Source organism: Chamaea fasciata, unplaced genomic scaffold (assembly GCF_029207755.1).
Source record: "Chamaea fasciata isolate MVZ Bird 193981 ecotype frontalis unplaced genomic scaffold, bChaFas1.0.hap1 SCAF_14, whole genome shotgun sequence".
Taxonomy (NCBI): domain Eukaryota; kingdom Metazoa; phylum Chordata; class Aves; order Passeriformes; family Sylviidae; genus Chamaea; species Chamaea fasciata.
The window spans coordinates 156415-172858 of record NW_027094099.1 but is presented as its reverse complement, the minus strand read 5'-3'; the positions used below and the strand labels follow the sequence as shown (position 1 = coordinate 172858).

Sequence of the window (16444 nt, the reverse complement as noted above, 5' to 3'; positions counted from 1 at the left end):
CTATTTGGAAGAGCTAATATATTTTTCCACCACCAGATTTTACCTTTTTGATTTCAATCAGGTGATGAAAGAAAGAGTACACAGCTTTTTAAACAACTGGTTTTTGCATTTGAATTTATTATTACAAATAGCGGCTGTATTTCAATTCAAAAGCTAAATCCAAAGCATGTTTAAAATGAGAATGCTACCATGTTACGTGGGGGGGGGAAAAAGGCACGTTCTCCAGAAATATTTTATGAAGTAATTTCTTCAAACTCTTTAGTCAAGACTCCAGAACTGCTTCCTTCAGCTACTTTACTTGAGAAACAGATTTTCTCACGTGTCTCAGTTTTTCTGCAAAACCCAATTTTTCTATTTCTAAAGCTGCTTATTCCCACAGCTGTGGCGATCATCTTGCAATAGATAGAGGGCACCCAGGTAGAGCTGTTTAGCTTTACAATGCAACTCAGGAACGTGGAAGAAGTTTGTCTAATTTGACCAAAATGTTACCAAGAAGCCCAAAATTTACAACTGGCAAACAGAAGAGAAAGGGAAGATTCTTAAACAGCCGTTATCAATTAAAAATGGGCTAAGGGAACCACTGCTCTACCCTGGTACAATATTATTTGCTTGAATTTACAAACTGCAACGTAAAATATTAACCAGAAGGAAAGAAAAAAGCCAAAACCACTAATGCACTTAATCGGTGTTTAAGTGCTGTGTGAAGAAAGCACTACCCTACACTTTCCATGCCAGGAACATAAAAAGGTGTTCTTAGCATTAAAATCCTAGCAGAAATTTCCTACTGTGAAATGGCATGTTTACTTTCACTATGTTATCATCTATGCATGGAACTGGTTCTCAGCTGGCGGGTCAAAGCATTATGATGGAAACCATTACTCCTACTTTCCACCCCTACCAGACAACTGCAATTTCACATTCAGCTACTTTCAATACCTGTACTGCTTGTTTGTCAAGTGTTAAATTATACTGAAGGAGTGCTCATTCTGCAGGTTTAAATGTTCTGCACAAAGCCGCAAAGCCAAATGTTGCACAAAAAAGTCCAACCTCCACACAATACAAAAAAAATCACATACACTAAAATTTTCCATCTTTCGTATCAGGGAATAGGAAAAGATGGCTCATTTGTTTACTTTAACTTTTAGGAAGAACTTTGCTCCAATTGCATCACATCAGAAATGTGTAGTTTATCTTCTCCACAAACATCTCCATCCACAAAGAACTCACACCACATGGAAGTGACACCCATTAAGATTAAACACAGAATGCAGTGTTAAATCTGTGACCTCCAATTGCTCTGTTCTCAGAGAATTATCCAACTGATTTTTTTAACACATTGCTGGAGATTGCATTCTGTATCTCTCTGAGGTTGGCTCCGCAGATAGTTGCACTAAAGCCTGGCTCTCCAGGCATTCCTCAGTTCAGATCCTGAAGCAGTTACAATCCTGCTACATTATAAATTAGATTAAACTGGGAGTTTCCAGCGTTAGTCAGGATTCTATCCATGGAATGCACAGCAAAATCACAGTGTCTGTCCAGAACTACTTAAAATCTAAACTAGAGGTAGACAGTTTGGCTTCATGTGTAAAGACACTGCACATTATGCCTTTCAGACAGGGTACTGACATGAATGCAGTAAGCTTCAAAGTAGACCAGAAGTGAGAGGGAGAGATCCATAGCAAATGCCTTTTCAATTTGAAGAACTTTTACACAGCCCTGGAAGTTGACCCCTAAAACAGACTTGGGTGTTCTGACTTTCAGGTCAGAGACTGAAATCATAAGAAATTACTTTCAAACACATTTGTATAGGTACAGATATATTCGCTCCATAATCAATTTTCCAATTGGGATTTGGGTGTTTGGCTTGTTTTTCTTCTAGCGCTACTTAAAAAAGAAAAGGGAGCATTACATTAGCATCCCTTACTTTGGACTTAAATTATGTTCAAACATTGTAACCATATTAAAAAAAAATTATGTCTTATTTAGTGGTATACAGACCAAGGAACGCTGGCTGCTTTCTCAGCTTGAATGAAAGTGTGGCTACTGAAAGAGTTACCAACTGCCTCAATTTGCTCCACTTTTAGAATAGATTCAAGTGGTCAGGCAAAGACAACACTAACACGTCAAAAGAAAAGGGAAAGCAAAGCTGCAATGCCACAATCTTATCTGAGGCCATTTGCTACTTTACATCAAAATCATCTTAATTCAGAAGCTTAGAAATACAATTTTTCATCGTGAAATAGGAAGAATTCTTTTACAGAATTATTTCTCTAAGTAAAACCTGAATACTGATGTGTTACACAGTCTGCAACGCCCTCTCTAAATGAAGAGGAATATCAATCCATCCCCAAGAGAGCAAAGACTCACACATAACTTTGGGAAGACTCAGAGATGTCCACGCAGTTTCCACTCTTTGCAAATCACCCAGATAAGGTTCACTGAGTTATGCCAAGTAGAATGAGCAAGATACAGCTAATCCATTTGGAGTTCTCACCACAGGGTCCCCACCCCATCCTACCCTCATAATCGTGCAAATACGTACTTCTGGTGCTTGACTTTCTTTTCGTATTGAAAACTGACTCCAAGTGCACTCATGTGAAGCATGACTGCTCCTGGCAAACGCTGCATTTCTTACACAGCAAAGATGCAGAATGTCACTGAAGGAAAGTTACAGTTATGTAAAAGTACACAACAGACCTGTGGAACGAATGGGTTTGTTTAAACAGCACACTGCATAGCTGAGAAACTGGCAACAGAAAAGAGCAGCAGGAAGAGGAAGAGACAAACAGGAAGCAGTTTTTGTAAAGCAGCCAAGTTCAGAAACCTGCAAGATGCACTGTCCGCCAGAGATCTGGCAGCAGCCATGCCATCGACACAGCAATTGACCCGGGGCCAGAGCTGCTACAGAACTGTGCTTACAGCCAGGGTTTAAAATAGCCCTTCACTGCTACACTACAGAAAAGGTCACCAAACATCAGCACATTGAGAGCAATACTTTGGTCCTTCTGTTAAAAGCACATCGAACAGAAACAAGATTAGGATCACTAAAAGACTCCAAATAGTCTCCACAGCCTTGACCAGACAGCCTGGGCTAAGCTCTCAGAAGGAGCCGTAGCAGTATCCCCACGTTACTGGCCCAATTATACACCTCAATAACACAGTGACCTGCACAGAAACATCTCCAGAATAACTCACCACTGGTCAGTTCACTTTGGGTTCACACAATGGATCAGCTATACCCAAACAAGCTAAACTGAATTTAAAAAACCCACTGGCGCTCCACTCAGGAACAATATACTAAATATAGGAACTAAATATAGGAATATAGGAAGAAGGAACAATATATTAAATATAAACCTGTGGTGCCAGTGGTCCACCGACACTGTGCTGAGGAAATCATCCCGCAAACACGAGCACTTGGTGACAAACACATACATACCTATGCTACATAAGTGCAGCATGCTGTATCATGTGACATGCATGCGCCTATCCAAAAAACCCACAATATTATTACAAGAAATGGACTAATTTTCATTTCCCATACCTCTGCCTTAATTTTACCTTAATCTCTCAGTGTCCTGTTTAATTATGATTTAGTAGCAGGACTCCCATTTTGCTCCTTAAAGAACCTGACAATTGCAGCAAAAGAGAGTTGGGCAGTCTCCACTAACAACGTGCAAAGAAAAAACCAGCAACAATCCACACACCAAAATGAGAAACCCCTTCTTTGTAAAACATGACCCTTCTGCTGCGACACATCAGGCCTAAGGAACCAGACCAAAAGCTACCTTTTTCAAGAATCTGGAAGTAAAGGTGGGAGAAATTTGCAAGCAAAAATCCTGGTGACAACACAAAATTCTGTACAAGCATTTAACCAAACTTATAAAAAACCCTTTAGTAATAGCAATTCAAACAGAAAGATTTTCAGTCACAGGATTCAGAGCATCTCAGGAAGCCCACTTCTATTTTACAAATGAGAACAAGAGATTTACCAAAATTTATCATTTACCAAAAGAATTTTACCAGGATAGATCAGAACTGAGCCTACTGGCCCATACACCTTAGTCATTTAAATAACTGTAACTGGAGCCAAGGGGAAGATATCCCAAAAGCCATCACTCTGTGCAAAATTTTTAAGGTGATTTGCCAAAACAGCTCTGAATTGAACACATAACACTTCCCATACACAATATACAACAGACATCAGTTGTCAAGAGTCACCCATGAAAGCTGGTGTTCTAAGCAGGGAATCACTCACGTTATTAACCTGTGAGAAACATCAAGGAGACAAACGCACTGGATATGGTCCCTCCTCTGGGCTTACACGCTAGAGCTGCAAAAAGGTTCTGCCCACTGCTGGAATTCACAGCTCTGGAACTCCCTCTGGATGCAGGCACAAGTCTCTTCAAAGACTGAATAAATCGGCAGAGGAGTTTTCTCCACAAAATCCCCTCTCAATCAAAATGTGAACATCTCAAGTTTAATGCATGTATCTCCTACCCTTGAAAGATCTTCTTTACAGACAACTTCTAAATGCTGAGGGAGGACTTCATGGGACATTCCTTCCCATGAAGAAGCACTTCTTCAGGGGAACAGTGAGACAAAGCAAGAGACAGAGTAAAACTTTCCCCCAGCCTTTTGAAAGCAGTTGCAGCATTCACCTAGGCTGCAAGCTCCCCTGCAAGGAATATCCACGCAGTCTACATTCAAAATCCACCACATGAAACACTCAGGATTTCCCACCAAGATGAATGGACCAAATCAGAACATTTGAGATCAAAGTGCACTCTTTCCTCCTGGCCCACAAACTCAGTTAATAAACCAGCATATACAATAAACAGCATCTCAAGGCAAAAACTACAAGTCTTCTTCATCACAGACCATCAGTCAAAACTGCAGGGTATGTGGATATGTGCTGAATCAGGCACTCTGGCATGGAAAAAAAACCCTTTATTGCCAGAAACAAAGAAGCCTTAAAGAATATAGGCATCCTCCAAAGTACATCAGTAATTTTACCAGCAGCACTGTAAAAAGCCCTAACAAGCAATATAAGCTCCTTACTACTAAGTACAAATACAGCAACACAACTCCATTGTGAAGATCAGGTTCCCAGCTTCTGACATTCCCTTGTGTATTTTAAATGGCAGTTCCTTCAAGAGTACACACAGGCTTTATAATTATCTGACCCTATTGTAAAATTACATTCACGAGGAATCAAAAGTACCAAAAAAGACAGGACAGGCCTTAACATACCCAGAAGTGCAGGAAGTGCAGAAGTGCTACTACCACTATCTTATAATCTAGGAATAGGCTCTTAGAAGTTAAAGACAGAGTTAAACGTGCATGGTTGTTTACTCTGGGTTTTTTGTTGGGGGAGGGGGGGGGGGGGAATGTTTAAAGCTAATATGCATTTGGGAAAAGCATCTGCTCAACATTTCAGAAGGCCACTCAATTCCAGGTAAATAACTAATGAAAGTCAGGTGACTGAAAAAGGAAGTAAATGTTGCAAAAGTATTTTTCAACCTCTGAGCAGAAAAAAGCCCCATTCTAAACAAAGAATGCAGGAAAAAGGAACATTACAGGCTTTGAAAACTAGAGACATGTTCTACATTTGTTTGAAAACAACTGGGAGTATTCGTTAAAACCTGGACAGCCAGCTGGTTTTACTGTCCAGGTTTTAAAGAATACTCCCATTTGTTTTCAAACATAATTTCAGAAAGTTTTTCTTTCTCTCCTTCCCTCTACCCCGTTAAAAAAAAAGTTCACATGTTCACTGAATTTGCTCTAAACTCTTTACCATTACAAAAAAAATTCTATTTAACAATGGTTTATATAACTTTCATTTGTAAGACATCTTTAATGCACGTTTTAAAAAAAGAGCATTCTAGTCAAAACGAAATCAGAAGGGCAAAAAGGTTTTCAGTTATACTATTTGAAATGCTTTATTTTAAAATGAGCTAACATACACATAACTAAAGTAAAAGTTAAGAAAATATTAAGCAAATTTCAATTACATTTATATCAAAGCAAAAGAATTCACAAGGAAGCAAGTCTCCTGGTAAGCATTACTAAACACATAAAAATGTTAAAGCCTTCTTTCACAATGAAGAAAAGTCTCAACAGTATCAAGTCCTAGCCAGATTCAAATCACATTCAAATGTAAAAGAATTCAAATAAACCCCCAAAGAATGTTCAAAGAAAGAAACAAATAACCCTCACTTGCAGCTATGGGAAAACCCCCAAGTTACTTCCTTTGTACTTATCTTTCAGCCAAAATCAGAAAGATTGGGTCTCTAGCAAGAAGAGAAGTCATTTAGTGATAGTTTGTGTTTATGCATACCTGTACATGTAGTTTCCTCCTCCTTGTGGTAAATAAAAGCATTGCTTAGTCTCATAGAAGAAATTTCACAGATGGCTACAGTGAACCATTTACAGTGGAAAACCATACATAATTTAGATATACTAAACAACACCTGAGAGAGAATATAAACCAGGGATAGGTGCACAACTTTTCACAGACTAAGTGGGTCACTGAAGTGCTCAACACATTCCTAACGCTGAAGGATGTCAGAGAACAACGTGATCTGCCTGGAATGCCCCTCCTCTACACTCAACCCCACTGGCTTCAGTTCGGTATTCTGATTATGTAATCAGAATTCCACTCTAAGAAACGGGGATGTTATAAAAATGCAGGCGGTTTTGTTTGCCTGTATTCTAGCGCAGCGTTGGAAAAGCAGACAGGGAGGTCAGGAGAACTTCTCAGCAGTGTGAACAGGTCCCAGGAAGCGGCTGAACACACTGCGGGGAGGAGGTGCCAAACCAAGGTCAGTCACTCCCAGCAGAGACACCCCGAGCTCCCCACGCCGCTCCCCGGGTCAGGGAGGGACAGACAAAGAGCCAGCGCTGCCAGGCACACACAGACATTCGGCTCCCAGCCCACATCGCCACCCTTTCTTCTGAGAATTTCGTGTTTCTGCACGTCCAGCCAAACTTCAGGACAACGCAGACATGTCAGCAGTTGATCTTCCTGCATATACCACAAAAATCACACCGTGCCTGAAAGCAAAGTGAAAAGTAGGGGAAGACAGACAGACGGAAAACATCAGAGGCACTCTGATCTTAACAGGCACGGCCAAAAGCGTTTTTATAGAAAATACTGCCTCTATTTCTCCTTTACACCCTAAAAACATTTTTTAGTTGTTTGGCTACTTTGATAACTAATTAGCACACTAATTTAAATACACATATTTTAAAATTGAATGTTTTTAGCTTTCACAGAAAGACAGATACTGTTCCTCAGTGTAGCACTAGCAACCACAAAAAAAAAAGTTAGTCAGCCTTTCTGTTAGAGTAAGACACATAAATGCTCATTTTCAGACAGCAGCCAGAAAAAAATCACAGCAAAGGCAACAGTGTAATGTCATTTTGAGTACGTTGTCAATTAATAGCAGGTCAAAATATTCAAGCTGGGAATAGGAGGGAAAAGAGGGGAAAGACAGACAGAAGTCTTCTTGCTTTATTTACATAATATAATAATAATCTGTTTGTTTGTAGCTGCCACTACTACATTCCTACTTTCCCGATACTAGCAAAGACGCCTTAAACCATCCCTGTGACAAAAGAGAGAGAGAGAAAGAAATGCATGGTGGATGAAAACATTACCAAATCAAAACATGAACTGAAGGGTAAAACCCCCCAAAAGTTAAAAGGTTCAAGGCAATTTTGAGAAAAGACACCTATTTTGGCACAGACAAGCAGATGGTCATATTCCCACCTAAAATTACCTAGAAAAAATCAGTACTTCCCTGTTTGATATTGATCAGGACATTCAACCCCCATGGTTGGGGTATCACCTTCCTCCACAGGCAAAAAGCTGTCTGCTTGCACCACCAGGGCCAGGCCAACTTCCAGAAACACCACCTTGTTCTGCCAGGCTGCTCGGGGGGATTGGGATTAGATTCCCCTGGGTAATTAATCTGCCACAGAAATCTCAAACTACGTTTACAAGATCCAAAATTATGCAAGATATTCCAAAGGGGGTAACCCCAGAGGATTGCTTTGACATACCAGATAAGACTGCTAAATGCCAAGTGTAGTCATCGTGTCAAGTACCATTTAACACATCCTCTTACAATCGAGGAAAAGGATTTTTAAGGACAAAACCTTACACTTACACCCATAACAAGGGCACCATATAGCAATTCCAATTCACTCTACAGTAAAATCTGTTTCCTCCAACAATACTGAAGTATAAATCAGAACAACCTAAACAAGTTTTCAGATCCAAATTTTTGATTAAATGGCACTTTCTAATCTTCACGGAATATTTCACTTAATGGCCTTAATCACTTTTTATCTAGGTAAGAAATATTAGTTAAAACAGCAAAGCACAAACAGGTTATTAAATGAAGGAAGTGCTACCAGTCAAACGGGAAATGGCTCAAAGCTTAATTTCATTCCAAATATTGGGTCTGAAACTTTCACTCTGCCAACCTCAGACACACGTGACAAAACAAACAAACAAAAAAACCCCCAAAAACCCGAGTCTAAGTGTGTCAGCCTAAGCACCTTGACATGATCAGACAAAGTCTAATGTACTGATACTGTTTAACACCTGTATTTCCTGAAAAGCTTGGGAAAGGCAGGTGAAAATCATCCTATTTACATTAAAACCAGTTGTAATGAGATTTGCCCTCATCTGAGGTAAATCAAGAGTCCGCCATGCACACACAGGGTCTCATCCTGCTTCCACAATGCATCAGGAGATCCTGTCTCCTTACGTGCCACACTTTGAAGAGTCATTTCAAAGCACTGAATACTCAGAACAGTCAGTAATAAAATTTGCCCTTCAAAGGTGATCTTCAAAATCATCAGGAAGATTAGATCAAGTTTCTCAAAGGCAACATATTTTTTTTCAAATAAATTTCCATCTAACTTATGAGACGACAATTAAGACGTTTATCCTATCTCAATAAACGTGCATCTTCTAACAGAACTGGTTCCCAAGCAGTGTGCTCTATCTCACAGGCTGCTGACCCCAAGGTCAGTTCACACATCAGTAACCAATACAAACAGGAAAAAAAACCCAACAAAAACAAAGCAAAAACAAGGAAACACACAAAAAACCACCAACCAACCAATTTAAGGAAAACAAGACTGAGTCTAAAACACCCAAATCTAACAAGCTAACTTAAAACAACAGTCAGGGAATGAATCTAAGAAAATATAACAACCTACAGAGTTACAAACAAGCATTCTTGCATAGCAGTGACCCAGAGAAATGAAAAGGTGGAAGAGTACCCAACTCTGAAATTAAAGCGACTGGATAAAAAGGGGTAATTCAAAAAATATATTTACTTTGTCATTTAAATTTCAGAATAAATCTGGCAATTTCCAGGCCAAATTAATTTTCCAGATGTAGGGTGACAAATAGTCCTCAGACACACAATACAGACCATTAGGTCCACACACTGTCCATGATCTTACCCTGAGTTTACACGCAGAGAACTGAAGTTTTCTTAGGATTAAGGTCCTACCTACCCCTCTCCAGTTCCAGCAAGTTTCCCTCCTCTTATATTACAGTAATCATGAAAAGACAGAAGAAATCAGGACCTCTAGTAATAAAACTGGAAAAGCAGACAGAGACACAAATACTTACAGAAATGGAGAACCAACACTAAGAAGCAGCTGGGATAAAAAAGAAAGCCAAGAGGATGAAGTCTGTACCTGTGCTTTTACACTGTACTTGTTTTGGCACTGGCTGCAACGGTCCAAAGCCAAAAATGACAGTGTGGCAAAATGGTGTTACCTACCCCAGTGAACGCAGAACAGTGCAACTCATTTAACTGAGAAAACAAAACCTGATGGGGGGCGGGCGGGGAAGCAGCAAACAAAAAAAAAACATCAAAAGCAGTGTGACCCAGTGCAGTCATGTTCGTGAGAGTTCTACTCAGCCCAAAACATTTGATCTCAAATCTAAATAAGCACTCGGGGATATCTGGGCTTATTCTGAACAAACTGAATTTACCAAATATTTTAGTAATTTAAACACACACAAAAAAAGTCATTAACTCAGCATGTGGATTTCCACTCTAATCACTGTTCACTAGGCCTCAAACAGCTTGCTCGTACTGGCTCTTTGATACTCCCAGTGTCATTTCCAAATCCCACAACGTATGTTTCTGACCACTGGTGCAATTACAACTCTTATACAACAGAATCAGAATGCAAAACACTAATGCCAGGCACATACATTCAGCTTTTACAGGAAACACCAGTCTACGGCCAGAATTGCTCTTCAATACCTAACAAAATTATGTTATTTAAGGGGGAGGGGGGGAGTATTAGACTGACAGTGATCTGAAAAGCAGGTTTTAAGCATCCTTCACAAGCACAATCCCCCTTTAAAAAAAACAAAAATCACAGAATCTCGACTTCAGCAGATGCAATCCACAGTTGTCCTTCTAAAGGCAGAACTTCAAATTCTACACTGAACAACCAATGAGCCCAGTGAGAACAATTAATGAATCCTCAACCACACAGAAAAAAAGTTGGCAAACCTCTCCAGACTTCCACAGGTGTGCTCAGAAGATCGCAATCTCACTTAGGTGAGACAGGGCTCCCCGTGGTTTGATGAGTCTATGAAAAGCTGTTGAGAAATACCACATCTGAGCTGTTCCAGAGTACTTTTCATAATTACACGATTTGCACAACAGTGCTGAAGGTGTGGCACATCATACTAAGGCAACAGCTTCAGTCTATGACACAGACTGCCAATGCTTCCAGCTACTCTGCTTCCAACTTCAGCAGAAGTTTCACAAATTAAAGCCATGGAAAGGCCGACCTCCAATTGGATTTAGCAGGTATCTACCCCACATTATTTCACATGACAGCACTAATTAAAAGCAGTTTTCAGTTTCTACTCCATTTCTACTTCACATATATATCTCCTTCTAAATGCCCAATCACAACAACAAACTGGCTATAGATCTGCCAAAAAAACCCCCAAAAACCAAACATTCTGCACTTTCTTTTGATAATCTTGAAGCTTTTCACTTCTGCACTGCTTATTGTACAGAGCAGGCCTCCGTGGATTAAATAGCCAGGGAAAGCACACCACTTTCTGAATGGGGAGGCCTTAAACTCTCTGACTTCCAAACTACCTAACAGGAACATAACAGAAGATGTAGAGACACCTTAAAATGAACATACTGCATGACTGTTTTTTCTGTTCGAGAGGGGGGAAATGTGGGAAATGGATTTGTAGAGAATTCTCAAAGCCTGACAGAAGGCTCCCATAGTGTGTATCTGTATGCAGACTTCGAGACAGAAAATGCTGACTTAGAAATTCCACAAAATAGGATAGATATTGTTGAGAGAAATGGAACTACTTTCAAAGTACCTAGCTTTTTTCCTCTAGCCACTTGTTAAGACTTCAACGGTTATCAATGCGAGTAGTGCATGACTTATCTTTATTTTCTTAAAAAGCATTACAAACAAAAAACTCCCCTGGATACGGTGCCATCATTATTCAGTTCCCAAAGAGCCCTCGAACCTTCCTCCTGCCCCAGTGCTGTAAAACGACTCAGGTGACTGCCCGGCAGCTGGCTCTCCCTGTAAGTGCTGGTTTGGGAGAAACTCCTCTGAACAACAAAGAACGATTTGTTCAAACTGCTAAACTTTTTTTTGAGAAGCAGAAGGCAGAAGAGGGTAGCCATAAACTGGCTGTTATTTTAAGCTAGGAAGTTGTATTAATATCTTAGCATGTATTTTTAATTTTGGTACTTTTTTAAATGCTCTGAAGGGTGGTTCCCTACTGCCATATGCTCCTTGTCGACAACTCTGCTTACCCTTGATATTCTGAAGATAACAGAGGGACTTAACAGAGTTAAACTTCTTGACAATTTTTTTTTTTTTTTTGGGAAAAACCATTAGGGACAACAATTTTTCCCGTATTCCCTTCCTTCTAATCATTTCTCCACATGACTCCACTGTAAAGTGTACAGCCTCTAAATCAAAAGCATTACAGAGAAAAATAACCGGTTTTGCAAAAGGAAGCTGTAACAGTACCACACCTTGGCTCCCGGAAACTGCAATCAGGGAAGAAGTTAAGCAAGCAGCTACAAGGCTACCCACAAGAAGGCAGTGAAACTACGAGACAAAGGAGAACCATCTTTCCGTGAAAAAAATAAAAGGAACACGTTAAAATACATGCAGCCCTTCAGTGCTCCTCGGTCGGTCATTCCCAAAGGAGGCTTTCTCTCCCCTCTCCAGTGCCCACAGGCACAAGTCCCGCCGCTCCTCCAGGCGAGGCCTACTTCCCACGTTACACCGATGCGGCTGTATCTGTCTTCGTACGGAGCACAGCTGAACGCAGCTGCAGCAAACAAACCGCCACGGCAAACGTCGGGGCTTATCTGAGTAGAAAGCTAAATTTAAAACACCTGGCGCACAGCACATTTAAAGGGAATGCCCCTGAACAAACAAGATCATGCGAGGGACAGCAGTGACGCCAGGATATTTGCATTATTGAGTCAAAGAGCAAAGTACTAAAAAAAGACGACCTCTATACTCCTACCGACTCACGGGCAGGTGAGCGTGACTCAAAAACTCCCACAGACCACCGTCACTGAGATGCTCCTTGGCCTGAAGGGGGGTCCCAAGCGACGCCTTCAGCCGCAGCAGTCCTATTAAAACTACACTCCCTAAAGTCCTTCCAAAAATGTATATTTTTAAAAAAGGGAAAAAAAAATAGAAAAAAAAGGAAAGTAACCTCAGGCCGATTTGAAGAAGACGCTGACCCTGCAGTTGCCGGCGGCTGCTCTCCCCTCAGCCCCGGTCCCGGGGCAGAGCCGAGCACGCAGCTCCCCCGGCACACAAAAGGAGCGCGGAGCGCAGCCCCGCAGAGCTCCACGGCGCCGGGCCGGGGGGCGCCGGCCCCGCCGGGACAAAGTCCGCCGCCCGCCCCGGGCCGGAGAGCGCCGCGCTGGGAGCCCGGGCCAGGTCCGGGGCCGGAGGAGCGGCCCCCGCTCCTGCCTCGACACGCGGCTCCCCCGCGGGCGCAGCGGCGGCCGAAGGCGCACAGCCCCCCTCAGAGGGTCCCGGGGCCGGCCCTGGCGGGTGGGGGCCGCGGCAGCTGCCCTCCCCCGCGCCCCCAGGCCCTCCCCCGGCCGCGGGACGCCCTCCCACCGCCGGGCAGCGAGGACAAAGGAACGGCCGGGCCACCTCGAGCCGAGAGGAGCGCGCAGCGCAGGCCGCACTCACCGCTGCAGCACCAGGAGGAGGGCGAGCCCTGCGGGAACTTGGCCGAGTCGGGCGCGATGCAGACGCTGGAGCCGAGGTGCGGGCACTCCATGGCGGGCGCAGCAGAGCGGGGCGGGCGGGCGGCTCCTCGCGGCGCTACAGCGCCGGCGCTCCGCGCACAACAGCCATCTTAAGGACGGCCTCCCGCTCCGCGCCGCGTTCGCCCGGGCCGGGCTTTACGGACAGCCGCCCTCCTTCCCGTCCGCTCGGCGCGGCTCCACCCGCCGGGCTTTGCGGGGCGCCCCAGGCCGGCGGGAGCGGCCCGCCCCGGCCCGGCCCCGCGGGCGGCGACCTCCGGCGCTCGGGGCGCGCTCTGCGGTGGAAGGACCTCCAGGAGCATCCGCTTCCAACCCCTTCCACTCGATCAGGTTGCTCCAGGCCCCATCCAACCTGGCCTTGAACCCTTCCAGGCATCCACAGCTTCTCTGAGCAACCTGTGACAATGCTTCACCACCCTCGCAGTAAAGAATATCCTAATAGCTAATCTAAACCTGCTCTCTTTCAGTCTGAACCCGTTCCCACTTGTCCTCTGTCACTTCATGCCATATAGCCATGCCTCATCTTTCCTGTAAGTTCCCTTCAGCTGCTGGAAGGCCACAGTTGGGTCACCCCGAAGCTTGTCCTCTCTCGGCTGAACAATCGCCGATTCTTTCCGCCTTTCCTCGCAGCAGAGCTGCTCCACCGCTCTGATGAGCTTGGTGGCCCGCTCCGGGCTCGCTCCAGCAGCTCCATATCCTGCCAGTGCCGGGCCCCCAGAGGTGGGGGCAGCTCTTAGGGTGAGGTCTCGCCGGAGCTGGGGCAGAATCCCCGTCCCCGCAGGCCGGGACAAGTCTGCCTCTCTGGGCTGCGTGTTCTGATCTCCAGCTCATGTCCATCCTGCCATCCAGTGTTCTGTTCTGTAAGGTGCACGGCCTGAGGTACGTGCCATCTTTTTGTTTTAAGAGTTACCTGGTCTCAAATTTAGCTTGTTGTTGAATTTCCTAGTCTTTGTTTGCGGCATTTCAGTGATAATAAAAGTACTGATGTTGTGTTACAGCTTTACCAGACAATGCAGAATATCAGTTCCATCACTTAGCAATTTGCAATATCAATATACAGTTCCTTTTCAAATAGAGAAAATAAAGTCCACCAGCCTAAAAGTGGGGTTTTTTTTTTTAGTCTAAGGAACTGTGACAACGGCTGCTTCTTAGGAGTTTTAGACCCTTTCACTTACCATAACTGATGTGAGAAACACAGTTTTGTCACTGGTTTTGCCTGTTCTGTGACCTTTGTGTAGACATGGAAAGCATCCATCTCAATGTATTTTATGTGGCACTGCACTGTTTCATGGAAGAATATTTTAGAAACTGACAGTTCTGTATGGATTTTCAGATGAGATACTTTAAATATTCGTATCAAAGATGTCCTGGTGGTCACTAATCTCCTTGGCAAAATGCCATTCTTTACCCTTTGTTCTTTTTCATCCTGTTTACACAAGGGGGAAAAATTCAGAGCATGAAAGATCCAATTCTTCACAGCATCACAAACTACTTGGACTACACTCCATGGAATTAGTTTGCATTTCTAGCTGTGTAGCTAGAAGCAGCATTAGGTCATAGATACCCAACTGTGAATTAAATGGCTGCAAATGTTACCTTGACACAAACCCATAGATCTTCCTCACATATCCCCCACCCTTCAAACTTGTAATATTTGATCTATTAGGTAGGTAACATTCCCATCGTATACTTTACAGGTTATATAGAAAGCATATATTTATATACTTTTTGAACAAGCAAATACAAATAGAGAAAAAATTAACTGGGAAAACAATATTTAAATTTGCTTCATACAACATACAAACCTTGATATACATCTAAGAATTAAAGGAGCTTTTAAAAAGGTGATCATGTTAGCACGCTTTACATTAGCCAAAGGGTCCTTCTGTTTACTTTGCATCCTTTGCCACAATGTGATGAAGACAATACATTAAATTCAAGCAGCAGTTTGAGCACAGTTGTTGTCTTTTCTAACCAGTGCGTACATTTAATCCATATGTTGTGTCCCACCCATCCTTACACGCAAACAATGAGTAAGAAACTTCAGTTAGATCTGCTCTTCTCACTTTCTTCTTGTACCAGCATCACTTGGCCGCCTCCAAGCAGTATGAACCAGAGTTTATACTGTATAAACCAAAACAGTTTAACCAAAACAGTCCGTTCTTACCTCTGTGTGGATTATGTTAGCAGTATATTTAGTCCTTCAAAGTAAGGAAACAATATATTAACAAGATTAAATATAGTAAAATAAACTGTTTATATGCTTTTGGTTGTCTACTTTCACTTTAGCACTGCTATTACTGACTTTACACCTTGTTCCTTTGCAAGATAATTAATGGAGTTTTCTTTCTTTTTTCATTTGTGGGGTGACAGCCATTCAATGAATCTTTGAACAGTGTAATTCTGTGCAAAAATGTGCTCATTTCTTTGTTTTAGTTGCCATACCCACAGCAAATATGGTAGCTCTTAATTTTTTTTTTTTTCCTCTAGCTGCCAAGATAAGTAAGGATGATTTTATCTGTTAGGGAGTCATGATGCATAGCAGTTATCACAAATGTAAGGATGCATAAGGACCAGTATAACCATGTTTGTAATCCAGCCTCTTTGCTACTGAAAAATAATTGATCACTAATGCAACTCTCAGCACTCAGATCTCAAAAGCTTTGCTTACAGGAAGGGTAGTTTTAAGTGGCTTACAGTAAGATGTACGTGTTGAGTGTAGAGGAAAACTGGAGTAGGAGCTCTGGGTATAATTTTCCTTTTTGGTTAGCTTTTACAGTAAGATTTCTTCAGTACAAATCACTTGATTTGGAACAAGAGTCTCATCTCTTGCTCCCATCCTTCCTCAGATCAGAGTACTTTAGATGGTAGCTAATATAAATCCTACAGGCATGTTCATAATGGGTGCAATCAGTGCAGAACAGGAGCTTGTGATTTAGCACTGTATATTAGAAATTTCTATTTAATATAGCACATCATCATCTCTCCTACAACAGAGATATTTCACACAACATCTTCTTCTGAGATTATATATATGTCATCCATCTATGCTATGAGCTCCACCTGAGAGAATTTGTTCCTGAATTGGTATCTTGCATTTATAA

The 16444-nt window shown here is 42.4% G+C and overlaps 1 protein-coding gene across 4 annotated transcripts in view; it reads right to left on the bottom strand.

The window, feature by feature from the left end:
• USP3 (ubiquitin specific peptidase 3) overlaps window positions 1-13466 on the bottom strand; it is a 40628-nt gene extending 27162 nt beyond the window's left edge. The window contains exon 1 of one of the 4 annotated variants that reach the window (XM_066195888.1): window positions 13264-13466. In XM_066195888.1, coding sequence (XP_066051985.1) covers window positions 13264-13354 — 91 coding nt within the window. In that variant the 5' untranslated portion in view covers window positions 13355-13466. Of the gene's footprint in view, window positions 1-6340; window positions 6478-12210; window positions 12402-12772; window positions 12798-13263 lie in introns of those variants that run through there. The other 3 variants (XM_066195889.1, XM_066195890.1, XM_066195887.1) reach the window with 3 other exon arrangements.
• Window positions 13467-16444: the final 2978 nt, after the last annotated feature.